General features: G+C 43.6%; 1 protein-coding gene across 1 annotated transcript in view; it reads right to left on the bottom strand.

Moving 5' to 3' along the window:
• CLGN (calmegin) overlaps window positions 1-27979 on the bottom strand; it is a 2483974-nt gene that overhangs the window by 1151873 nt on the left and 1304122 nt on the right. The window contains exon 7 of the mRNA XM_044061624.1: window positions 15813-16005. Within this exon, the coding sequence (XP_043917559.1) occupies window positions 15813-16005 (193 nt within the window). The remainder of the gene's footprint in view (window positions 1-15812; window positions 16006-27979) is intronic.

The following is a 27979-nucleotide window of genomic DNA, read 5'->3' as shown; positions in this document are numbered from 1 at the left end:
CTAAAATACAGTTTTCTGATGGAAGCTTTATGAGAGGATATCAAGATATGTTTAACTGTTGGATTGAAATTCTAAAGCCTTACTAGACTGAGAAGTGGAGCAGCCAAGCTGTCAATTTGAGGGTGTGGAGAGAAGGATGAAGCACACCTGACATATGTGTCAGCAGGTCTGGAACTGGGTCCAGAGTCCAAGGCTTCTCCTGAAGATAAGGCCAAAGGAAGGGGAACCAAACTTGACGAGGCCAGTAAGGAGCAATGAGAATCATCCTGCTTCCCAAGGACTGTGCTTTCTGAACGACTCTGGGTATGAGAGGAAACGGAAGAAAGGCATACAGAAGACCTGAGGGCCAATCGTGAGCAAATGCATCTCTCGGTGTCTCCCCCGGTGGGGGGATTAGGATAAAGTAGTTGCTGCACTTGACATTCATGGGAGTGGCAAAAAGATTACAACAAGGCAGACACTGTGTTCGGAAAATCCTTTCTGTTACATTCTGATTGAGACCACTCTTGAGGCATTAAAATTGCCCTGCTCAGCTTGTCTGCTATCACGTTGGACTTCCCCGGAATGTGTGTTGCTATTAGAAAGCGCTGGGGAATAAACTGCCCATTGCCAATCTCTTAGGGCCTTGTGACAAAGAGGGTAAGATCTGGTTCCCCCCTGCTTGTTTATGTACCAAACCACAGACATATTTTCTGGCTGTATCGCAATTGTCCCTAGAGGGAGAGAGTCGTGAAGTGCTTGCAACGCAAGAAGCACTGCTCTGATCTCTAGGACATTTATATGCAAGTGAGCCTCGTATTCTTGCCATATACCTTGGACTGTCCTCCCAGGATAATGACCCCACCCTATTTGGGAAGCATCCGTGGTCACCGTAGGTATGGGTTGTTGTGGAACAAAGGCTCTTCCTGTGGTCACATGGCTGGAGTGTATCCACCATCTTAAGGAAGCTCTTGAAGTGACCACTGGGAGAACAACAGCCATTGAAGGATCCTCATGTGCATTCTGGCAAGAGGAACCAGTGTTTTTGTGGAAGCCATTGTCCTTAATAATCTTAGAACTATCTTTGCTTTCACCCTGGTTTTTGGGAAGAAGATAAAGTATCTGCTGTCTGAGTGCTGAAACTCTTGTCTGTTGGAAGACATGCTACCACAGAAGCGGTGTCTAGATCTATGCCTATAAATGTAATATGTTGTCAGAGCAACAAGGCAGATTTTGGAAAGTTGACGGTAATTCTCAACTGAGCGCAAACTTCCAAAGTCAGATCCCTGGCTTGTTGGAGTAGATGCTTGGTGGTGGCAGATACAAGCTAGTCATCTAGATAGGGAAATACTCGGAATCCTAGATGTCTCAGGTGAGCCGTGACTACTGACATGCATTTGGTGAATACTCTGAGTCTGTAGTGAGACCAAAGGGCAGAGCTCAGAACTGATAATGACTGGCTCCCAGCCGGAAGCGTAAGTATCTTCTCGATGCCCTGTCCATTTTTATGTGGTAGTAAGCATCTTGAAGGTCTAGCGAGCACATTCAACTGTCTTTCCCTAAAAAGGGAAGTACAGACTGCAGTGTCACCATTCGGAACCTTGACTTCTTGACAGATTTGTTTCATTTGCTTAAGTCTAAAATGGGTCTCCAGTCCCCTGCTCTTTTTGGTACCAAAAAGAATCTTCTTTTTGGTACCAAAAAGAATCTTGAGTAAGTTCCGAATCCTATTTGGTCTGCGGGGACTTCTTGGATGACTCATTTGTGCAGCAACTTTTGAATCTCTATAGTTGCTTGCTCCCTTAGATTGGGTGGAACATCTGGGATTGTTTTGGTCTGTGGAACAGGATCGGAAAAGGGAATGGAATATCCTCTGGATATTATTCTTAGTACCCACTTGTCTCTTGTGATAGTTTGCCAGGCTTCTGGGCACATAGATAAACATCCTCCAACTGCCAGTGTACAGCAGTTGGGCCTCCTTTCAGGAGAGCTGATAAGGGTGTCCGCGAAAGGAATCACGGTCACCCTGGTTCTGCGGGCCCCCTCTGCCTCTAGGGTGGCATATACCATTGTTACCTCCCCCTCTGCCCCTGGGGAAGGAATCATCCTGTGCATCCTGGAAAACTCTCTGGAATCTTTTGAACCACATTTTCCCACTCTTCTGACCTATAGGATAAGGTCTTGAAGGTACAGAGAAACGTACTCCAGTGGCAGAGAAAGTTTTTCTTTCCTGCTCACATCGGGTAAGAGTGTCTTTTATTTTGGGTCCAAAGAGTGAGGAACCATCAAATGGGCATTAGTAAAAGTAGACTTAAAGGGCTCTGCAAAATTGTACAAGCGCATCCGGGAGTGTCTCCTAAGGGAAACTCCAGAACCCACTGCCCTTCTCGCTCCATCAGCTGCGTAGGATATCAGCCTCTTGGAGGAGTTGATGATGGAATTTAAGGTGGATAGCTGGGAGGAGACCTTCTCATTCACCCCCGCAGCCAATGTACCTTGTAGAGCATCTCATACTTCTTTCAGATCATCGCTCTGTAGCCTTGTGAAATGAGTGAGGTAGTTCAGCGATCGAAGAGTAAAGGTTGCTGATGAAAAGACACACTTCCTGTATCTGTCCATCGTTTGGGAGTCTTTATTCGAAGGACGAACAGATGAGGATGTCTCTGAAAGTTCCTTCTTGGTGGCTGCTGCCACCACCATATCATCTACAGGTACCCCCTTAGTGAGGAAATCCTTTCCCGAAGGAGCTGATAAGAATTTGTTTGGCCTCTGAGGTACTGGTTCCATCGTATCAGGTGACTCGCACGCCTTTCAAATGACCATGTCCATTAGCTCATCAAAAGGCGGAGACATCCAGGAGGCTGAAGGCTGAGATACAAAAGCCTTCAGGTACACTGACTCCTCATCAGAAGGGGTGGTGGCCTGCCAGCCGCCTCTCTGCTTCAGGATCTCTAGAATATCTGCAAATGAGATATCATCAGAGGACAACCGTGGGGACCCTTCCAACTCCTCCAGGTTAGTGTCTAAAGTGACGGACTCATCTGGAGAGTGTATTTTCTTCCTCTTGCAAGTACTCTTCCGAGGTGGCTCCTCAGAAGGGTATTCTGGGGAGGCCTTGGAGGACAGGGGTCTGTCAATGGGGGATCCTGAGAATCTAGATCTCTGCTGTCCTGTGGAATGGGTGGTGCTGAGACAGTAGCTGGTGCCTTAGGAGGATGAGTGCTGGTATCCTTATGTGGAACTGTATGGGCAGACAGCACACTCCTCATCAGCTCAAAGGCGGATCCCACCGGCTCCGAAGACTCCCTTGGCTCCGAAGAGTAAGAGGAAGCCACTGGAACCAGAGAGATCAGACCTGAGGCAGATATAGGAGCCTAGCTAACCCTGGCCTATGCTCCAAGGGGTAGGCTTGGCACCGAAGACGATTGGGGCCAAGAATCCCGCTCAGAGCCGACCAGGGAACCCCGGCTCCCAGACTCTCCAGATGGTGCCAAGAGTGTCGGAAAAGAAGTCGGCTCCGTGAACACTGAAGGGGGTCTCAGAATTGATGGAGCCACAGTAAGTGGTACCAAGCACTCTGGCTCTGAAGGTCCAGCTTGGCTCAGAGGAGGAACAACAGTGGGTACGATTGGTATAGTAGGCTCCAGGACCAAATGGGTCGGAGCCGAAAATAATGTGGTTAGCGCCGGTGGCTTCAAGAGTCTGCGCACCACCCGCTCCACGTCATCTTCAGATAAGCTCCTGGTGGACCTGGAGGATAGGGATGGAGAACGAGACCTGTGCAAAATGGGAGATCTCAGTGTCGGGGAAACCGGTGAAGCATCCATGGACCGGCTCCGAGAAGAGGTATCTTGCGGCTCCGAAGACTTTGGAGCCGAAGAACCAGGCTTGTCTGCCAATATAACCTCCGAAGGCTCCGAGGACTGTGGAACCGAGGAGGTAGTAGTCTTAGACATTTTTTGGTAAATTGACTGGCTGGAGAAGAAGAAGAGGAAGAAGAACTGTGGATGGCTTCCTCAAAAGTTGGCTTTAAGAGCCCCTTAAGGATCAATTTGTTTCTCCTTTCTTGTAAAACCCTGGCCCTGAAGGAATGACAGAATGTACAGTCCTCTTGTAAATGAATAGCTCCAAGGCAATACACACATCTGACATGACCGTCAGTGATAGACATTTTTTGTGAACACTTCTGGCATTTTTTGAAGCCCGAAGGCTTATGTTCCCTCTGCTTTGGGTCTTTGGACACGATAATGATAAAGACCACAATATAACAACAAGAAAATATGCTTACTAAAACTACTAATCTATAGCTAACTACAGGAAATACTGAGGAGACAGATAAGGGAAGAAAACAGGGCATCTAACTAAAACGGCCCTATTTCCCAGAAAAAAACAACACACCAACTACAAGCCCTCTAACTAAAATGGGCGAACAGCTCTCTAACTTAAGCAAGCTACTATTAATCTATATGACAAGACGCAACAACAACCACTACAAGGGATACAGTAAGGCCTACGAAATGATGGTCAAAGGCAGCACCAAAGGGAATAATGGCTATAACAATTTAGATATTACTAGTTCGAAAGCTAACTATGTAACTACAAAGCAAGAAAAAAACATCTACTATAATATAGAAAAAGATTAAAGGTTCTAATAAGGTAATAAGTAGAAAATTTGTCACAACCTAGTCACAGCCAAGAAGAACGCATCCAACCTCGTAAAGCAGCAAACAAGATCTGGGAAGTTACACCACTGCATTATGGGATACCTACTTGCCACGAGCCAAGTTTGAGTCTTTCAGCTGTGTAATCGGCCTAGTTGGAGCCGAGATTCGGCTCTGAACCCATCATTGTAAGAATGAAGGCAAGATAGGACAAAGTACAGTTTTGTACCTACCATAAATGTAGATGTTCGAGGATCCACATTGCTGCAGTCCTAACTATTGGGTAGTCCGCTGTCCAGTCGGCCCGAATACCAAAGTATATGGCTGACGTCGGTCAGGGCGCATTAGACTGACGTCAGTACGTCAGGGTACTAATGCGCATGACCGACGTCATATCCTCAGTCTTTTCTTGCCCCAGATGTCAGAAGACCCTGAAAAGATAAGGCCAAAACCAAAAACTCCAAATATACCTGCACCAAAAATATGTACAATATATACAAAATTACCAGAATATAACCTCACCTACACAACCACCCCTAAACACAGAGGGGAAGGAGGGAGGGTAAATTGGACTGCAGCAATGTGGATCCTCGAACATCTACATTTATGGTAGGTACAAAACTGTACTATGTTCTTCATTCCACATTGCTGCAGTCCTAACTATTGGGTAGAATCCCAAAGCAGAGGTAAGGGAGGCTGGCAAATCATAAGGAAGCAGGAACTGACAACATGCCTTGCAAAATAGCTGTGGCAAAACCAGCCCTAGACTTAGAGTAGAGAGGAAGGTGATAATGCTTAGAGAAAGTATGCACTGAACTCCAAGTAGCTGCCTCCAAAATATCCTTAGTTGCCACCCCTTAGAAATGCTGTTGAAGTGGCAGTAGCCCTAGTGGAATGAGGCCTAATCCCAACTGGAATCTCCTTGCCATGATGGGAATAACAAAATGCAATGCAAAACCCAATCCACCTAGAAATAGTTTGTTTTGACACAGGCTTGCCCTGTGAACCCAAAGCAAAAGAAACAAACAACTGCTGAGACTGCCTAAAATCCTTAGTCCTGCTCAAATAATAACGCAACTGCCTGTGTACATCTAAAGTGTGCAAAATCTTTTCCCCTTTATTTTGAGGATCTGCATAAAAGTAGGCAAATGAATAGTTTGGTTTAAAGCCACACTAGAAACCACCTTAGGCATAAAGGAAGGATTAGTACGTAAAGATACCCTATCCTTATGAAAAATCAAAAAAGGCTCTACCGCCATAAGGGCCTGCAACTCAGAAACCCTTCTTGCAGAAGTAATGGCCAACAAAAAAGCAGTCTTCCATGACAAGTATTTCAATTCAGCAGTAGCGCAGGCTCAAAAGGTTGTAGAGTAAGTTTCTCCAACACAAAATTGAGATCCCAAGCAGGAGTAGGAGCTCTACGTGGGGTCTTATATTCTTTGCCCCTCTAAGAAATTGCTTGAACAAAGGATGCGAAAACAATGGTGGGTCACAATCATAGTGAGCTGAAATTGCTGCAGCATGAATCTTAATGGAAGAGAAAGACAAACCTTTGTCCAATAACTCAGTAAGATATTGAAGAGCCACACTCAAATTAGGCTCAGAAATCTCCAAATTGTTTGCTGCACTCCAAAATAAAAATCTCTTCCATTTTTCTGCGTACACTTTCCTTGTACTAGGTCTTCTGGCTTCCATAATCACATTTAAAACTTGTTGAGGAAGTTGAGACCTGCTGTCTTTCAAAACAGAATATGCCAGGCTGTTAGATGAAGAGAGTGAAGCTTGACATTGAGCAGGTGACCGTCCCTCTGAGACAACAGGTGTGGAATCAAGGGTAAAGGCCATGGAGGCTTCCTTACCAGACTCCTCAGTAATGGGTACCAGTGCTGCCGAGGCCAATCTGGAGCTATTAAAATCATCCTTGGCTTGTCTTGTCTGACCTTTAGAAGCACCTTTGGGAGAAGAGGCAGAGGTGGAAAAGCATACACATGAAGATTTTTCCAACTGAAAGAAAGAGCATCCACTTTCCAAGCTGTATGATGAAACCTCTTTGTGCAAAACTTTGGCAGCTGGTGGTTTAGTGGAGAAGCGAACAGATCTATGTCTGGAGTTCCCCATGACACTGTCAATTTTGAAATACATGAAGATCCAGTTTCCACTCGTGGGGATCCATGATTTGTCTGCTTAACACATCTGCTAAGGAGTTCTGTGCTCCGGCAGAAACCTTGCCTGAAGAGTTAGTTGCAAGCTGAGTGCAGTCTCCCATAAAATCATTGCTTGCCTGCACAATGGGTAAGAATGTGTTCCCCTTGTTTGTTGATGTACCACATGACAGTTGTGTTGTCTGTTAGAATCAACACCTGCCCTGGAAGAAGTAACTCCTTGAAAGCCATTAATGCAAACTGGACTGCTAACATCTCTTTCATGTTGATATGTAGATGCTGTAGTCTGGCAGGCCACTTGTCTTGTATCCACTTTCCATTTAGATGAGCTCCCAAGCAATGTCTGAGGCATCTGTCGTTAGTATCTGACTCGCCTCTGGCCGGGTCACAGAGAGTCCCTTGTTTAGGTGACATTCCTGAGCCCACCACAAAAATTCCTTTTGAATGCAAGGTATTATTTGAATGACAGTGTCCAAATCCTGGCAGTGCTGTGTCCATACATTTTGAGATACCATTGCAGCTTCCTCATATGCAGTTTGGCATTGGGAAGCACCAGAATACAAGATGCCATGAACCCTAAGGCTTGAAGGACTGTCCTTGCAGTCAGCCCGGACTGAAGAGATAGTTGATGGAAGTAACTGGAAAGATTCTTTTGTTTGTCCGGGGTTAAAAGGCCATCTGGGCTGCTGTATTCAGTCTCACACCCAGAAAGCACATGTCTTGAGAGGGTACTAGACTGGACTTTATTTCGTTCACAGAATACCCTAGGCATCTTAGCACTGCTATGACATAATCCAAATGCTGTAGAAGGTCTTTCTTTTCTTGAGCTAGAATCAGGCAGTCGTCCAAGTAAGGATAGATTTGAATTCCTTTTAGCCTGAAGTAAGCTATCACTGGAGCCAGAACCTTTGTGAAAACTCTGGGCGCAGTGGATAAGCCAAAGGGCAATGCAGAGAACTGATAATGAGAATTTCCAGCTCGAAAACGCAGATACTTCCTGCAACTTAGTCTTATAGGCACATGAAGGTAAGCTTCCTTGAGATCTAAAGTTACCATCCAGTGATCTTTGCCCAGCAGAGGTAAAAGCTGTTGTAACGTCAACATTTTGAACTTGGGAATGTCCAGATAAGTGTTGAGGATAGATAAATCCAAAATTGGTCTCCACGTGTTCCCCTTCTTCGGTACTAGGAACAGGCGAGAATAAAATCCTAGGCCCCTTTCTGGCACAGGAACTGGCTGAATGGCCCCTATTTGGAGCAACAGAAAAATTTGCTTGTGAGCCTCTTTTCTTTGTAAAGGAGGAATGTCTGGCATGCCTTTGAAAGGAGGCAAGGTATGGAAATAAAACCTGTAACCGTGGTGAATGATATCCAGAACCCATCTGTCTTGGGTAATTAAATCCCAATTTTCTTTGAAAAGAGACAGCCTTCCTCCCAAAGGTGCTGCCAGGCGAGAATGTACTGGCAGCTGAAAAGGCAGGTCATTGGGTCTGCTTACGAAAGGACTGACCCCTGCCCTCACCAGAAGTCTGAGCAGGGAACTCCCTGTCCTAGGCCTAAAAGAACCTTGAGCTCTGCCCCTACCACGTCTAGACCTACCCCTAGACTGGGAATCATAAGCAGGATAAGTCCATCCCTTAGTAGGCCAATTTCTACTAAACTTGGAGGCTGCACCTGCAAAAATCCTTAACAGTTTGCATAGACTTAGCCTTGTCCTCCATTTTCTTTAAAACTGCTTCCACAGGCGAACCAAACAACACATCAGACTGCAAAGGAGCATCCAAAATCCTTGTTTTAACATGCTCGGCTAAATTCTGATCTCTCAACCAGGCATGCCTACGAAGAACAGAACCAGTGGCAGCCACCCTCGAGGAGGCCTGCACAGCATCAAAACCACACTGCAAGGAATGTTTACCCACCTGTTCAGACACATGAACTAAATCCTGCAACTCTTTACACTCAATACCTTCTGCCAGAGCATCCACCTTAGATTTCAATTGTGAAAGGAGGTAATTCTGATATTTTAACATGTGAAACTGACAATTCAACGCCCTCATGGCTAAAGTGGAAGAAGTATACACTTTCTTTCCCCATCTATCCAAAGCCATTGCCTCTTTATCAGGAGGAACAGGATTTTTAACAACAGAGGCCTTCACCCCTTTAGGCCCCTGACAGACAGTTTCCGGGTCTGCCCTAGGACTCTTAAAAAGATACTTATGAGCTTCAGGCACCCTATAGTACCTATCCGGTTTAACTCCACATTCAGAACAGGAGGTATAGCTAAAGGCCTATGCCTGGGTAAAAACAAGAATTCCCTAAGCCTCTTTCTGGAATCAGAGAAATCTTGACCTTCCCATTTAAAATGCTCCCTCATGGAATGCAGGGTCTCTGAAAATGAAAAATCCTCAGGAGGAGAAGCTGAAGGAGTAGAATCATCCACATCAGAATCAGAATAAGGAGGATACTCCTGCAAGTCTTCAGCCGAAGACTCAGAAGCCTCCGAATAGTGTTCAAAACTCTCAAACTCAGGTTCCACCCTAGGCCTCTTATCAGGAGGGGGCATAGAACCTCTAATCATAGTAATCAAATCCTCTGCCATTTTAAGCATATGTTTCTTAGGCAAAGACCCTGAAGCACTAGGAGAAACCCCCACTGAAGCTACACTTGGCCTGCCTCTCAAAGAAGCCTTGGAAACAGAGGGGAGGCTCTAACCACCTTAGGAAGAGAGGAAGAACAGCCACCTGAGAAGCCCATCAGCCTGGCCTACTTCCTGAGAGGATACATCCTGTAACAATAAAGTATCTCCCTGAGACTCCAAAGAAACACCTGGCAGAACCTCCGACTCCACTGAGCCTTCTAAAGAACCGACGTCAGGGACTGTCGGTTCTTCCACTCTAGGCTTTGCTGCTTTGTCCTTGCGCTTTTGCGGCGGCCGGAGCATCCGGCGGCATTTTATAATTACAACGCTTCCCAAAACTAACCTGGCACAGTCTAACCTTCTCTTAATAGTGCGTTTGTTAAATCTAGCACAAGAGCGGCATCCAACAACGTCGTGCTCAGGCCCTAAACAAGGTATACACAAAGTATGGTAATCCCTATGAGGTATCTGTTTCCCACAAGAAATACAGTTATTCACTTTTTCTGACATCCGGTTAAATACTGAGGCAAGAAAAACCAAAATATTCCCAACGGGTACTTAGCCAACTTTGATTCGGTCTGAAACTCTGACTTCAGAAACTTTCAGAACGCCAACCTGCACTCGCAAAATTGCTTCTGCATCGGACCATGCGGCAAAAAAGACTGAGGATATGACGTCGGTCATGCGCATTAGTACCCTGACGTACTGACGTCAGTCTAATGCGCCCTGACCGACGTCAGCCATATACTTTGGTATTCGGGCCGACTGGACAGCGGACTACCCAATAGTTAGGACTGCAGCAATGTGGAATGAAGAACATCATAGCATTAACTATTATCATCTTTAAAGGGTAATAATTTCTATGTGGAAGAGTTCCCTTGTGGAGACTTATCTGCCATAAATGAAGCTTCACAACTGCTTTCTGCTCCTGTAGAATTTCACAGCTGCTTCTTCTTGAGGCAGCAAGAAAGTACTAAAGATTTATTCATTCTGACTACTGATTTCCCCCTTCTGAGCTGTCCATTCAGCACAGCAAAAGTGTAGGAAGGAGCCAGAGCTCTGTGAAGCTGGTCGGCTGCTGTATCATAGGCAGGATACAACTCATATACCCAAAAGGAAAGTGCAGCAGTGAAAATGATGAAGAAGAGCACACGTTTCAAATTTTAGCATGAATTTCTACTACAAACAATAACGCCAAAATCTGTCATAGACAAAGTGATAATCAAAAGCATAAACAGGCATCCCCAAGACAAAGTACTTGGTTTAGAAATAATTTAAAAGCAGACAGTTAAAAACTAGTTTAACTTGCACTTTATGATATGACCAAAAAAGGAACTAACAGCTTGTAACAATAATTAGCATAAAATTAACCATTCTCTCTTCATAGGACACTAAAACAAAGTAGAATTTTGAGACAGCTTATTTCAGCATGACAAACCAATGTTCAGAATTAATAAAGAAAGTACAAGGCCATTTCTGGGTATTGGCTACCTTCCGATAACATAGCAAAGAGAGTGCAGATGCTAAAAGAGTAACGAGTAAGAGACAATACGCTATCATACTTAATTCTTTCCTCAGCTAGAGCGTCTTCTGTGTGGAGGCATGCGTGAATGGGCGTGCCTTCGTTGAAGGTTGTACGTCAGGGCTGGTAACTCGGCACGTAAAAATCCACTACCAAACATTAGCGGACCAGAGTTCCGCTGTGGCGATCCCTAACCGGGATAAGCCGAAAGACACAACAACAACAACTTAATTCTTTCCTCAAAGACTGCTGCAAGCCTGAATACTCTCTGATCAATGTTAAAGACAAGAAAGTAAGTTAATGTTGTTCTTCTTTCGGCTTTTCCCGGTTAGGGGTCGCCACAGCGGAACTCTGGTCCACTAATAATCGGCAGTAGATTTTTACGGTGCCGAGGTGCCAGCTCGATGCCCAACCTTCAACGAAGGCACGCCCATTCATACATGTTCAAACGCTACTCAACCGTGGGGAGGACATGCAGACTCCACACAGAAGGCGCTCCAGCCAAGAATCAAATGGGAGAACCTCTTGCTGTGAGGCGACAACGCTACCGCTGCACCACCGAGGATTACTCTGAAATTATTCTCAGAGCTGAAAATTCTGCCATAACTTCATTAAAGACAATCTTGCAATACTTTGCTATCTACAGGATACTGTATTTCCATGTTGCATGCAAAACAGTAGTGTCCAGCTTCCCGAAAAGAGGATCTCTCAACTTGAGGGCTGAACAACTTACATTGATAAAGAACATGACAATGTAGCAATGAAACCACAAAGTAAACAAGATGTTCTCCAAAATGCTGTTTGGTTGCCCAGAATGCTTTTCAGCTGCCTTGTATGTGGGTATGGTAATGGAAAAAAAAAAAAAAGAGTAAAAAAGTCAAACTAAAAAGCAAATCAACACACTAAGCCTGCTTTCGCAAGATCACATCAAACTTCAACAAGAGAAGAAGTTCAAGTGAATCTAAAAGTAATTGCAAAACAAAGTGTGCAATACGTAGTTGTAGGTCGGAAACAAGGAGCGTTATACTTGTCTATACAAAGAAAGACAGAACACAGACAGACAGAGAATGTATTTCACAGTTGTGAAGTTCCAACAAATCACACTACAATTTAAGTTAAAAGCCATTTTGCAGACTGGCACGATCTATCGACTTCAACTCTGGTATTTTGTCATTATAGCAGCAAATCTGCTTGGCTCCTAAGCAACCAAAATAACGCAAAGAAAGCGATGGAGCAGACCAATGGCTGGCATTTGCTACAAAAACAAAGCAAACCAACCTGGCAAAAATTTTGTACACAAGTACCAGGGAAGGGAAGACCATTCTGACATCCAAAACATTTTTGGTACAGTATCCACAGCAGTGGGAATGCACATTGAAAAAATCAAAACAAGGGGTTTCATGTTATTCAGTACAGAACTGTTACATTCAAATAGATAGAACTAGTGCCCGTTTACTACCACAGAATACGAACAGCAGCAGGATGAACTTGACCCCCCATCTCGAATGGATTCCTTAGTACATGCGGTACTTATTTTCTCTGCATTAGCCAGATGTCCAGCCAACGTAAGGTACTGTCCAAGATGAAGAGCTAAGCCAACACAACAAGTGGTGACCTAGCATCAGCTGGTCATTTCTATATCTCCTTGGGGCTCCTCTGAGCAACAGATCCGTTACTCAAACTCAAGGTAGAGGGTACCTCCCAATTCCCAAAAAACTCCACTGAACTTTTGTTGTTTCAAGAAAATAATCAGACAATGTCAAGGCCTTGTGTATCAACTCTCAAGAGGCATCCAGATAGGCTTGCAGGATCTGAACGGGTATAAATTCCAGAACCAAAGTCTGAAAAGACAGCCCACAGACCCTCAAACCCCCAAATAGGCAGGAGGTCAAATCTACGTGAATCTTTAAGCTGTCACAAACTTAGTTAACAGGGCGACTTTTCAAATGAATGCTACAGAAGACAAGTCCCAAAATACCACTGACACAAGTGAAGTAAAATTTCCAGTAACTTCAAATTCGTTCTGGATTCTTTGTGACTGGCAGATCACATTGCCAAGGGAATCCATACACTCTAGCTACTGTTTAGTAAAATATCCTCCCATCAACACTATGTCAGCCAGCTGCGCAAAACAGCTAGACAGCATCTGAGAACTGCAAATTAGGAGTTCCTGTAAAGACACAACTGCTGTACCCACTATCACAGGAGGTTACTAGGCTAAAGGCCCAAGGGCCCTTATCAGCCTAGCCAAGTTCAACATGTGTTCCCAACAGTGTCTGGTTCAAGCAGACACTTAAAATAGTATTTGCCGGTCAACCAGGAGGACAGGTCAACTGGCACATATAATCTGCTCTATTTAAATTAAGCTACCACTCTGGCAGAAACATCTCCTGGACAAAGTCTACCGGTAACTTTTTTTTTTTTTTTTATTATTGCTGAAAACAAATGGACTCATTTGACTAGGCTGTTCAAATGTCTACACTGTTAGACCATACATTAAGATTTATGGAATTCAGGGTACATTGTTGCATCTCTACACAGAAAGCCACCTCCTACAACAACAATAAATAAGAAACACATGAAAGTAGACCATCAACACAATGACCCAATAGCAAGATTACTTGTGTTGCCACTACAACAAAACGTGTAAGAAACCTTGGTTAACACAGGGCAAACAATATGAACAATATAACTTGTCTAAAACAAACAAGCAATTTACAACTGCAGTTTTATACTATAATCATCTCCTAGAACCACAGATAGACTGTAAACAAAATAAAAAATGGCCAAGCACCAGTAAAAAAGAGATGCAGGGACATAATCAGAAGAAAGAAAGAATAAACCTATCACTCAACCAAAAATGCATTCTCCACCAAAAGGAGACAAGCTGGCCCATTTTACATACTGCACAAGATTAAAACCAAGTGTTTTTCTTAATTACGTCTTTATCAGTATACCTTTTAACATCACAATATTAATATTAATAATTTCCGTTATTTGGACAACACTGCCAATAAGCGCCTTGAGCGCTTGGAATCCCAGCACGCTCATCTGATTTTGATGCCGTTCATGTGAATATATTACATAGATCTACATTTTTACTCTGATGTAAGAGATTCTTGAAACAGTATTTAAAAAGTACTTTACAATTTGAAGGTGAAAATGGAAGAGTATTTTAAGGAGTGGTCATATCCTAGCTAGCCTGTGAACCCTCGTTCAAACATCTGTCCAGGGGGAAGCGAAATACTCAACTTTAATCACTCTGAATTACTGAAAAGAGCCAGAGGCTTCCCTAACGTGCTGTCTGGCTTTGATGTGCCAGTTTCACGCAGCACTCACTGTAACACACACGACATGACAGGAAATAAATCCTTTTTTTAATTTGTTTTAATTTTTCCCTTGTCGGACAGTTTCCTGTAGTTTTTTTTCGTGCCTGACGTGCTAGTTTCACACAGCACTCACTGTAACACACACACATGACATGACAAGAAAATAACTCTGTATTTTTTTCCCCTTTGCCGGACAGTTTCCTGCAGTGTTTGCTTTCCTGAACAAGCGATCGTCGATAATTATGCCAGTAGCGAAAAAGCAGTAAAAAGTGGCTGTTAATTTAGTTACTATTTCACCAGTACTTCTCCCACACAATGTTGTGCATCCCAATTGGGTTGGAGGTATCTAGTAACACTCTTCAGTAGGTGTGTCCTTCATTCTATTCACAATTGTTTTAGCAAAAATTCCATAGAACAAAGTACGGTTTGTTTGGGGAATGGTAGCAAAACAGCAAATTAAAAAAAAAAAAAAAAGATTACAGCATGATATAAAGTCCAAATCACGACAGCAATTGCTAGCGCTTGCTAAGATTCCAAGCACTCAAACCGCTCATTAGAAGTGTTGCCCCGATAATGGAAAAGTACCTTATTAATATCAATTAATAATTAATATTAATATCACAAACCCTGCATTTTGAGAGAAGATCCATCAATAATCAAACATCTGTCAATTCTTACTACATAGAAGTGAATATTGGGGGGGGCTAGGAAATAGTGAAGGGAGAGAGAGAGAATATACAACAGGAAGTGAAGAAAATACAACTCAGTCAGGAAGGAAGTTGTTGTTGTCTTTCAGCTTTTCCTGGTTAGGGGCCGCCACAGCGGAACTCCGGTCCGCTAATGACTGGCAGTAGATTTTCACGGTGCCGAGTTGCCAGCTCGATGCCCAACCTTCAACGAAGGCACGCCCATTCACGCATGTCTTTCGGAACGCCACTCAACCCGCAGGGAGGACATGCAGACTCCACACAGAAAGCACTCCCCGCACACTAGCTGAGAATCGAACGGGAGAACCTCTTGCTGTGAGGCAACAATGCTACCACTGCACCACCGCAGATTACATATAAGAATGAGAAAATGGAAAGTTTTAGTTGGCTTCAATATGAATGAGAAAACAGAAATTTACCAAAACAATGCCAACACCTAATAAAAACAAAATTTTTAAACCTATAAATGTTTTCTTTGCTTTCAATAATAATAAATAAATTTAATAAAAATAGACTTTTTTTCCTGCATCTGTACTGCAGCTAGATGGAAGTTCATATTTTCCAGCATTCATTCATCCTTATAAATTTTGATGCAACTATTCTGTAACTTTATTAACTGTTTTTAACTATGTAAGAACTAATTAGTACTAAATAATGTATCAGGTATAACCATCTAATGTGAAAAGCGCACACTAATTCTAATTACACCTAACATTTATAATTTATGCACATCAGATCATCTTATGCTTTCTCTCTCAAATATATGTAAAGTTATATCCAGTGCATATTTCTAATCTATTTTTTAATAAAATTACCAAGAGTGTGCAGATGTGTCTTCTTGTCCATATAAAATTTTCTCAAGTCAACCTCTGGGCGCTTACAATGTTTTTCCTCATACTCTCCAGTTTTCAAATGCTTGTGCCTGAAGATGAAGTGCAGTTTGTAATCTTCTCCACATTTGTCTGGTCCAAACATTATGGTATATGGGGTTCGGTCATGGAATTCTTCCTGCAAATAAAAATATTCCATCTTACAGCAATAAATGATAAATAATTTATACAAAAATAGACATTTTAAGCAGAACATTTTGGGAGGAAAATAACCATGACTTCAGAAAACAGATCATGGGATGTGAAAATAAAAATGATTTTAATGAAAAAGAAAGTTATACACTTACCATAATGATAGATCCTTTCATTAATGTCCGCTACAACATGTGGGTCCTTGAGCTGCTTGTCGGATCCGACTCTGTACCATCAGTGCTCCAGTCTCAACCACCTTAACCCCTTACACCAGTCCCCTACCTACCCCAAGTCTAGTTTGACGTCTCAAGACCGAAATATCAAAATACAACCTGAAGGAGAATCAATGCTTTTGGAATTGGATGGTTCTTCAGGTCTCACAAGCCAAGAAAATGGAGGGACTGTTATCATATCAGACAGACAAGACTGAAAGGATTTATCATTATGTTAAGTATGTATCTTTCATATTATATTCATCCAGTCCATCTTATTCGACAAGTAGGTTAGAATCCCAAGCTATTATCAACCCAGGGTGGCACCATGATACGACTCCCTTCAGGACAGAAGTGCCAGAAGATGCTCTAGACCTAGAGAAGCAGTCCAATTTACAGTGTTTGATGAAGGCATTTGTGGAAGACTGTGTGCTAGCTTTGCAAATAACATCTACTGAAGAGAATCTGAAGAAGGCGGTAGGAGTTGCAACAGCTCTAGTAGAGTGACCCTTGGCTTGATGTGTGCAGCATAAATAAACAAAATGCAACCTTGGAAACGTTCTGCTCCAGTTTGCTCGAAGCAAAGGAAAGAAAAAAAACTGAGAATCTTTTTTGAATAACTTGGCTCTGTAAAGGCAGAAACACAACTGCCTATGTATATCCAAGGTATGTAGGATGTATTCTCTTTATTTGCATAGTTAAGAAAAAGAGTGGCAAATGGATGGGATGTAAAATGCTTGATCCAGATGACACCTTGGGGAGAAAGGATGAATTCATCCTTAGATACACCATTCTGAAATTCTTCTGTCTGAAATGATGGCTAGCAATACAATAGTTTTCCATGAAAGAAAGTTTAGTTTCACAGAGGAATCTGGTTCAAGGGGGGTCTTAGTCAAAGCTTCTAATACTAGATTTAAGATCCCAAGGCAGAACCAAATCTGTGAAGGGAGGCCTAAGGAAGATATCTTTTGAAAAAAACTTGCAAAGTTTATGGGAAGCTAGTAAACATTCCAGAAATCCAACATTGAAATTTGAAATGTATGCCAGCTGTATTTTAATCATAGAAAAACAAGAACAAGAGTTAAACAGAGTAGCTAGAAAACAGAGGATGTCTAAGATTTGGGCTAAAAGGGGATTAATGTTCTGAGGATAGGCTCAGGAGACAAATCTCTTCCATTTACTATGACAAAATCTATGGGTAGACTTTTTGGGATGCTGTTAGAAAGAATAGTTGTGTAAAATGTTACCATAACGATAAATGTCCTTCTGTTCTCTGTTGCAGTATTTTTAACATGAGAGTTCTCTGCCGTAGGGAACCTGATGCTGGCCAGTATGCAGAAGTCTTTTACTACTGTAGGGTGCATGGTACGTCACATGTATGCTGCTCTCGCATGTTGGTCATAAAAGTGATGTACACACACACCGATCTCAGAACTGAATGCCCCAGGAGGAAAGCCAGGCTAAGGAAAGTAGGGTACCAAGGTAAAGCACCAAACAACCACAGGGAGGAAAGGAGAAATTGGAATACTGCAACAGAGAAGAGAAGAGGAGGACATCTATTATTATGGTAAGATTTTACACAACTATTCTATGTCTTTCTATTCATCTGTTGCAGTATTAACATGATGGAGAGTACAAAAGCTCATGAGGAGAGGGTGGAGGAAGAAGAAGTTGAGCTCTCCAGAAAGCCATGGAGTATGGTTCTAGCAAAACCTGACCTAGACTTAGAAACACCATCCAATTTATAATGTTTAGTGAAGGCATGCACATAAGTCCATGTAGCCGCTTCGAGAATAAAGCTAGGATCTAATCCCTTGAAGAAAGCACCTTTTGAAGTTACAGCCCTAATAGAATGGGCCTTTACAGATGAAGCAAGGGTCTTACCATGTTTCACATAACAGAATGAATAGCTTTAGAAATCCAAGTAGAAATAGTCTGCTTCAAGACAGGCAACCCAGAGCCCTGGGGTGATAGTAGACAAAAAGCTGGTCTGATATCCTGATTGATTTGGTTTTGTCTAAGTAAAATCTAAATTGTCTATGCAAATCCAGAGTGTGCAACACCTTCTCACTAGAATTTTGTGGAAAAGGAAAAAAGGTAGATAAATGAGTAGACTGGCTGAGTGACAACTCATTGACTACCTTGGAAATAAAGAAGGGTTGGTACGCACGGACACCCTGTCTTTATGAAAAAAAAAAAGGGAGGAGAGGCCTTTAGGGCCTGGAGCTCAGACACACATCTGACTGAAGTTATAGGTAGAAGTACAGTTTTCCAGCAGCAATGTTGCAGGGACGCTGATGAAGCTGGCTCAAAAGGAGGGAGAGTCAGTTTTTTTAGTACAAAATTAAAATCCCGGGGAGGAGGGATAGGTTTCCTGGGAGGTTTGATGTGAAGGATGCCTTTATGAAATTGTTTAGCTTCAAATCTGCTAGGCAGAGGGAAGGACAGAGGCAGACAGGCAGAAATAGCTGTCATATGGGCCTTCACTGAACAGTAGACCAAGCCAGCACTGAGCAATTCCGCAAGCAGGATAGAACCAAGGGTGCTTCCACTGACAGTGGACCCTGGTTTCATGACAGACACCAATGTAAAAATCTCTTCTACTTGGATAGGTAAGATTTTCTGGTACTTGGTTTCCTGGCCTCCTGCAAGACACTTAGTACGTCCTCAGAGAACAAGTGTCTGAAAGGAATTAAAACCCTATCACCCAAAGTGTCAGCTGAAGGGTAGACAAGTGGGGATGGATGAGAGTTCTTTTGTCTTGTGTGAGAAGGTCCACCCTGTGAAGTAACTTGTGGTAACTGCCCTTGGCTAAATGCAGGAGAAGACAGAGTCAGTACTGTCTTGGCCAAAAGGGAGTCACCAGCAAGATTTCTGGGTTGTCCTGCTGAATTCTGAACAGGACTTTCGGTATGAACAGTTTTGGACTGGTGGCAGAAGATGCAAGGGTAGTCCTGGTTCAGTGACACTTGTTGGATCCACCACTGTAGCTTCCTCTTCAGACATGGGATGAGAGGAATTGAAAGTCCAGAGGATGTGAATGTTACACCCAAACTGACTTTAGGAACCACTGGAGTTTTCTTATCTGAAGTTTGGCCAAAGGTGGCATTGGAATAGTGGATGCCATAAATCCCAAAACACTGAGGAACTCGCTGGCCGAAATGTGGTGAAGAGGTAGAAGTTTTTTGAAGAAAGATGTGAAGTCCTGCGCCTTCTGAGGGGAAGAGATATCCTCATGAGGTCTTGTCTGTATCCTGCACCCCAGGAAGATGTGCTCCTGAGAGGGGGTGAGAATGGACTTTTTGTGGTTTGCGGTGAATCCCAGATGTTGTAGAAGAGAAATGGCAAGGATGTTTTGCTCTAAGTTCTCTGGGGATGTTGCCATAAAGAGATCGTCCAGGTAAGGGAAAATATGGATGCCCTGAAGCCTGCAGTAGGCAATCACAGGGGCTAGATATTTTGTAAATACTCTTAGTGCTGGAACTGAAAATGCCAGGAAAGCACACAGCAACTTAAAAACTTCCTGCAGTTGGGGTGGATGGGAATGCATATGTATGCATCTTTGATTTCCAAGGAAGCCAAGTAGGCTTGCGGCAAAATAAGGGGGAACAGTGTTTGAAGAGTTAACATACTGGTGGGTACCTTCAGGAAGGTGTTGAGATGAGACAGATCCAAAATGGGTTTCCAAGGACCATATTTTCAGGGCATTAGGAACATTCTGGAGTAGACACCTCTTCCTTTTTGGTCTTGAGAAACTTCCTAAATGGTTTCTTGTCTTCACAGGTGTAGCAGTACCTCTGGAAAGTAGGGTAGTTGTTCCACTGGTGGTTGTGGGATACCTCTGAAGGAAGGCAAGGAACCCCACACCAGAAAGTATCCTTTTTGAATGATAAGAGAGAACTCATAAGTCTTAGGTTATTCTTTCCCAGATAGGCAGAGACAATGAGAGGTGCTGGGAAAGTGAAATGTGGGTGAGGTGACTTGGGCAGTCAGAGGGAAACAGGCTAGTCAGAAAAGTGCCGCTTCTGAGCTACAGTTGAAGGAGCAGGTCAGGTTTGTTGAGGCCTCTTAACATCCTTTTTTGTTTTAGGTGGAGGAAGGTGGGAATGCTTACGTACAAAGGCGGTTTTGGGTTTTGGGTAATTTTGTTGAAATTTAAGCAGTGGGGAAACAAAGATGTGTTTCAGTTCCTGCAATTCCTTTCCCCTTTCCTGCAGAAATTGAAATAAACTAGTAGCTGCAAGGCCAAACAATGCAGAGTTGTCCAAAGGGGCATCCATAAGTTTAGATTTAATGCCCTCTAGTAATGACTGGAGTCTTAACGAGGAGAATCTCCTTAAGACAATGCCAGAGGCAACTGCCCTGGCAGAAGCCTTTGCAGCATCACAGCTGGATTTGACAGAGTGGCACACTACTTGTGAGGAGGCTCCAAGCAAGGATGCAGCTAAGGTTTTATTCTCTGAGTCAGACAAATGAGAAATGACCAGAGAGAGCTGAGACAGAAGCTCTACGGCAAATTTGGTCATGTGTGTTTGGTAATTAATGGATCTAAATGCCAAGGTGGCTGAAGAGTACACTTTCTTGCCCAGTTTTTCCAGGATCCTGCTGTCCTTATCTGAAGGAAGGAGAGAGGTTGAAGGCAGTAATGGATGGCTTGTCTGAAGCCACTGAAATAACCAATGGGTCTGCTAAGGGACATTTAAATAGGAATTTGCAGTCCTCAGGGACCTTGTAAAACTGATCTGGCTTCTTAGGGCCTGGAGGCTGGGAAGCAGGAGATTGGGAGACAGAGGCAAAGATGTTTGGAAAGGCAGGTAACACAGGAGAAATAGCTGAAGGGGTGGGTGATTCCACCTGCAGAAAGTCATAGTATCTCTTTTGAAATTCAGATACCTGAGTGCTATCCCATTTGAAATGATCTCTCATTTTGACTAGGGTCTCTCCAAAAGAAAGTTCTTCCATGTGTGAGTCAGTTCCACTGGATTCTCCTCTGGGGAGGGCATAGTTTAGAGGGGAGGAGATCTTTGAGGAATAGGCCAGAGATTCCACTTCTGAGAAAGCCTCTTCATCTGAAGCAACCTGTTCCCTAACCCTTTTATATGGAGGAGCTGTGTAGGGTGGGGAATGGACTGAAACACCTGAAGAGGGCTTAAGGGTCATTAAGGCCTTGAAAAGGCCTTAGCTGAATTGTTCCCAATAACTGTGAGGGTCCTTTTGAGGGGAGACATGTTTAGACTTCTGCTTCTTCTTTTGATGCAGGTCTGCCCTATGTAATGTAGGAGGCCCAGACATAGACCTACATTCAATAATACCTGAGTGAATTTCCTCCCTCACCAGGATTTGAGGTATCCCCTTAGGGCCTTTGGTTATCTTGAGCCTCGGTTTCCCCTGTACATCCGAAACAGATGCCTGCTCAGCCACTGAGGATGTACCTGTGGTCGGATCCACGGCGGCCTCAACCTTGGGCTCAGCCTGTGAATAGGAGCCAGGAGCCATACATATATCTGGGCCTCATCCGCCTCAGGAGAGATGTCTGTGGTAAGAGGTGCAGCAGAAGCTTCAAGCCTCAGCTTTTTGGCCTTCTGCTTCACAACTGACTCGACTTTAGGCCCCGACGATCCCTCCATCCCGCATTTAGCTAGTAACTTTAAGCATTGGTTTTCCAAGTAAATGGCCAACAAGGAAAGTCTATTTCTTAGAGTCTTGGGTCCAAAGGCATGGCAAACGGGTCAAGATTTGTGGTCGTGGGTAGGCCTTAAGCAGAACAAACACTGCAGACGGCTATCTTTATGTAGAATTTGTCTTCCATACTGGCATTTTTTGGATGACATGAACCCTACCACAAAACAGTAGCAAAAGAAACAAAATTTCCCCAATGGGGCACTTATCTAAGAAAATTTCTGGAACACAGCTAACAGCTCTGCAAGTAGGCCAACATTCGAAGGTGACGTTTGGACTGCTGGTAGAGAAGTTTTGAGGTTGGTGTGTGTGGAAGTCACTTTTATGGCCGCTGTACAAGAGCAGCCTACGTGCAATGTACCACGCATTCTACAGTAGTGAAAGACTTTTTTATACTGGCCGTCGTCGGGTTGCCTACGGCTGAGAACACTGCAACAGATGAATAGAAGGACATTTCTTATTACTTCCGCAGAGATGGACTTATCATTGGCCATTACTGAAATGCGGAGAAACCATGTGGTCAGTTTCAAGCTATAAAGGCTCAGGTGAGACTTCCTGGAAGGATGCAAATTCAGATCCTGAACCAGATCCAAGAGCCAGGGAGGCTCCATGAGATGAGGCTTTACAAGAAGGAACCATATCTGTCTGGGCCAGAAAAGGGCTATGAAGATAAAACTGCCTTGCACTTCATTGCTTTCTGTAAAAATCTGGTTATCAGGTGTAGAGGAGGATAAACATTTAGAAATCTAGGAAGCCATTGCTGGGACATAGCATCCCTCAGTGACTATCCCTGAGAAGGAATTATGACAAAATAGCTGTTGCATTCAATGTTGCAAGAGGAAGCAACCAAGTCATAGTAATGTGTGCCTCAGCGACTGAAAAGTTGGTTAGCTACCGGTGGACTAAGGTACCACTTGTGAGGCATGAGAAGATATCTGCTAAAACTGTTTGCTAGGCAACTGACTACTCCTGGGGTGTTTTTTGCTATAACACAATGCTGTGGTCATAGAGAAGGTATTCCTGAAGCTCCTCCAACACCAGGAAAACCAGCCTCTACTCCAAGACATTTACACGAGTATTGGCTTCCTTGTCTGTCCATAGACCTTAGAACATTCTCCCCTCATAACAACTACCCCACTCTAAGGAGGATGCATCTGTGGTTACGACTGCTACCCGAACAGAAGTTAGAAAGCATTTTTCAGCGTGAACCATTGGAGACTATAACCACCATCTCAAGCATTTCCTGCATGAGACTGCCATTATGATCGTTTTGTAGAGGGGATGAATGTGCTGTGATCACTGAGCCTGAAGTAGTTACTGTGAAGGGAAACCATGCAAAGGGGACTATTAGGATCAATTATGCCATCAGGCCTAATCCCCTCAGAACCAAGGCTGCAGTAAGAGAGGAGGTGTGAATTAGAGACCGAGCAGCTGACTTCAAAATCTGAATCCTTTCTAGAGACAAGAAGACTATAGACCAATTACTGTCCACAGGCCATGCTATAAATGTGATTCTAAACATCTTAGAGATGATCTGAGAATATCCATTCAACCATCCTGAGATAAGGTAGAATCAACTGCACCATGAACATTTTGAATTGGGTCTTCTGGACATATTTGTACAGTAGGTTGAAGTCCAGAACGGATCTAGGATCTTGGGTTTTCTTCAGAACAACAACAAAAAAAAAATACCTGGAATAAAATCCTGACCCTCTCTAGTCTGGTGAGACCTCTTATATGACTCTCTTGGTATGAAGAGAAGCCTATCCCTTTTTCTATAGCTTTTGCCTAACTACATGGAAACTCTATCAATGGCTTGCTATGCTGGGTAGGTGTTAGGAAAAATGGTTTGAAATAGCCTCTTGATATTATCCCTCTTACGACTTTGTCATGCACGATGGCCTGCCACACTGCAGGGTAGAGGGAAAGATGACACTTGACTGCCTCAAGAATGGAGCAGTTGGGTAGACCTTCAAGGAAATTGCAGTCTCCTGTCAAAGAAGGGCTCATGATACCCCTACTTCTGTAGACTCCCCCAGCCTCTGAGACTGTGTCCATTGAAGGGTCTGATTTAGCCCCTGTCAGAAGATAAGTCAAACTGTTGATGTTTAGACTTTCTAAACCAGAGTGAACAAGGTCCTTTTTGGTTCCTGCTGTATCGTGTCTACGGAACTATGAACTTAACTGCCATAGCAGAAAGCATCTCACCATCCTGCTCACACTTCTGCAACTTCTGCCTCACCAACAGGCCGAACAGGAAAAACCCACTGAATGAGGCACTGGTGAAAGACACCGTGAAGTTTTCCACAAAACTCTCATAGGCACAACCATGTAAAGCACCTCAATGCTATGTCAGTCCCACCTGCCTTGACCACTCCATCGGCAGCATTATGCATAAGATGCATGAAGAGATTGATGATACTGGACGTGGTAGTCAAGACAGTTTCTAATAATTTTCTCAACTCTGAGGGCTTTCAGAGTATATACAGCCTGTTGCATTAAACCTCTCTGAAATCAGCTCACGTATGTGGTGCAGTTCAGTGGTTTTAATGCAAAGGTGTGTGAAGTATACTCCAAGTTAATCCATCTCCCTAGACTCTTTGTTGGGGTAATGAACAGAGATAGAGCCTTCAGACAGCTTTCTATTGGTCAGGGTTGTGAAGAACTTCTTCACAGGTACCGGGTTCCTGCCATAACCTGCTAACTCCCAAGTCAATCAACTTGTAATCCAGAAACATCTCTCAGAATTATAGATGGTGCTGACCCATAAGCTTCACATAATACTACCCTTCCCTGAGGGGTGGAAGTGGGGATGGGGTGTCATCAGGTCAAAATTCTTTCTACTGCTCAGGTACAAAATTCTGTCAACAGAAAGAGGCCTGGCCGATAAAGCCTGGAGCTCAGAAATTCGTTTTACTGATGTGATAGCTACTAAAAATATCGTCTTCCAAGAAAGAAACTTCACATCAAATTTGTTAGCTGGTTCAAAGGGTTTCTGAGTTAACCCTTGAAGGACCACTGTCAAATCCCAAGGAGGATAGGGATCTTTTATTGGAGATCTAAGGAGAAAGACTCAATGAAAGCTTTACACAATCTGGAAGAAGCCAAAGATAATGATTCTTTCCCCTGCATGGAAGTTGGTTATAGCTGCCAAATGAAGTTTAGCAGTAAAAGAACTAGCCCCTTCCTTGAAAAGAGTAGTGAGAAGAAGGAGAATGGCCAACATATGGGGTGAAAAGGGGTTGATATTCTGATTGGAAGCCCAGATAGAAAGCCTTTTCCACTTGCTTCTGTAAAGTTTCTTGGTGGATGCTTTCTGAAAGGCTAAAACAATGTCTCGGACTGAGCTTGGACCATCTGACTATCACAGGAAGTGGAGAAACCATGTGGTCAGTTTGAGGGAGTGGAGACTGGGGTGTTGAATTCCTGACAGAGGAGATAAGAGATCCCAACTGGGTTCCAGTATCCATGGAGAATATCTCAAGTGAGACCAGAGGAAGGTGAACCAATCCTGTCAAGGACAGAAGGGGACAATGAGGATGACTGAGCTCTTCAGCCTGCTTGCTTTCTATAGGAACCTTGGCATCAGAGGAAGAGGGAGATAGGAGTAGAAGAGACCCTGGGCCAATTGTGAACTAGAGCATCCCTCAGGGACTCCCCTGGAGGTGGGAAAAGAGCAAAGTACTTGCTGCACTTGTGGTTGAGGGGAGAAGCAAATAGGTTGCAGCAAGGCTGGCCCTAGCAGCTGAAGATCATATTCCCTACTGTTTGATTGAGGTACCACTTGTGAGGAATCAGAATGGACCTGCTGAACCCATCCCCAGTATGTGTGTTGCAATAAGAAAGCGGTATGAAGAGATCACCCATTCCCAGACCTTCATGGCATCTCTGCACAAAGGGCAAGAATGGGTTCCTCCGTGTTTGCTGATGTACCAGACTACTGGCATGTTGTCTGTATGGATTACAACAGTCCCTAGACGGAGAACTTCCTGAAAGGCTTGCAACATTAGGAGGACTGCTCTCATCTCTATGACACTGATATGCAACTTGATCTCTGAGGGCAACCACATGGCTTGGACCATCTTTCCAAATAAATGCCCCCCCACCCCATATGGGAAGCATCCGTGGTTACACTGGCTATAGGGGGAGAAAGAGAGAGCGGTCTGCCCAGAAAGAGGTTGTCTGACTGGATCCACCAATGAACATGGCATTTGCAAACTGGAGTAAATTTTATGAGAAATGATAGAGGCTGGTGAAGAACAGACCACTGAAAAACCAGTGTCAAGTGAAGGATCCACATAAAAAATCTTGCTAGAAGAACTAGAAGAATGGCAGCTGACAGTGACTCATGAACTTGTAACACTAGTTTTGCTGGAGGGGACGGACAAGACAGTATGTCCTGCACCTGATTTCTCAATGATGTGATGCAATGAAGAGGCAAAGAAGCCACTTGACTCATAGCATCCAGTTGAGTTCCTATAAATTTCAGGAGTCAGCTTTGATTTTGTAAGGTTTATTGTAATGCCTAGGGAGTTGGAGATTTAAAGTAAGTAATCCCTAGCTTATAGTAGTTGATGCCTGGTTGGGACAGTGAGGAGCCAATCATCGAGATAGGGAAACACCTGGAATCCTTGGAGTCTCAAGTGAGCAGCTACAACTGCCATGCATTTGCTGAACACCCTTGGGGCTGTGGTGAGTCGAGAGGACAGTTCTCTGAGGTGGTAGCTATTGGTCCCCGGAGAAAACTTTTAGTTATGTACTCACCATAACTTCAGATGTTTGGGATCCATCTCGCCTACATTCTGAATGATGGGTTCGGAGCCGATCCCTCGGCTCCGACTCGGCACGCTTATGCCAAAGAGCGAAGTCTCTTATTGGCTGAGCTTACTATATCCCAGGATGCACCACTACCAGTCCCCCAGATCTAGTTTGTCCGCATACATGCACACATGCATACCCTGCTTATATAACATCGTCAGATGAAACGAGATAAAAACAGTGGAGCTCAAAACCGTTCAATCTCTTCTGATCTGCAAGGCAGGGGGAAGGAGGGTGGGTATCAGGAATGTAGGCGAGATGGATCCCAAACATCTGAAGTTATGGTGAGTACATAACTAAAAGATGTTATGTGATCCTATCTCGCCTACATTCTGAATGATGGGACAGCGTCCTAGCACCTGAATCCTGGGTGGCTCACTGGAAAACACTCCTGAGTACCGTGGAACCAAATGAAGCTCGTCCTCTAGATGCCACATCCAATTTGTAGTGGGAAATGAAAGTGTGCGGGTTGGACCAAGTAGCCGCAGCACAAATTTCCGATATAGCGAGCTTGGAATGAAAAGCTATAGAAGTAGCCATAGCTCTGGTAGAATGAGCTTTGATAGATGATGTAAGTTGTTTATTCGAAGAAGAATAGGCCTGAGTTATGCAATCTCTGATCCATTTTGAGATTGTAGCTTTTGTAATGGTTTGACCCAATTTATTATCTGAGAAGGACACAAACAACTGGTCTGACTTACGAAGTTGCTGAGTCCTGTCTAAATAGAAGCGTAATTGCCTGTGAACATCCAATTTATGGAGAGTGTATTCTGCTTCATTTGAGAATTTTGGAAAGAAAACTGGTAGCTCTAGAGATTGTTGAAGACAGAAACTAGAACAGACTTTTGGGACAAAGGATGGATTAGGCCTAAGTGATACTCTATCCTTGTGGAAAATCAAGTACGGTGGTTTAATAGACAGGGCTTGAAGCTCTGAGACTCTTCTTGCAGAGGTAATAGCCACTAAGAATGCCGTTTTCCAAGACAGATATTTTAATTCGCATGTAGCAGCCGGTTCAAAAGGGGAGATGTTAATGCGAAGCACCAAATCAAGATCCCACGGAGGTGCAGGATGAAAAACTGGTGGTCTTAACAGACTGGCACCTTTAATGAACGTTTTGCATAGTCTGCTGCTCATCAAAGGAGGATCCGTGGATTCATGGAATTTAGAGATAGCAGCTAGTTGGACTTTAATAGTTGAGACAGAAGATCCCTGATTAAACAGGGATGTTAAGAATTTCAAAACCTCTGG

This window comes from Protopterus annectens, chromosome 2.part0 (assembly GCF_019279795.1).
Source record: "Protopterus annectens isolate FY-2018-M chromosome 2.part0, PAN1.0, whole genome shotgun sequence".
In the NCBI taxonomy this organism is placed as follows: Eukaryota; Metazoa; Chordata; order Ceratodontiformes; family Protopteridae; genus Protopterus; species Protopterus annectens.
Note: the sequence above shows the minus strand (reverse complement) of the source record. Positions and strands in the feature narration are given on the sequence as shown.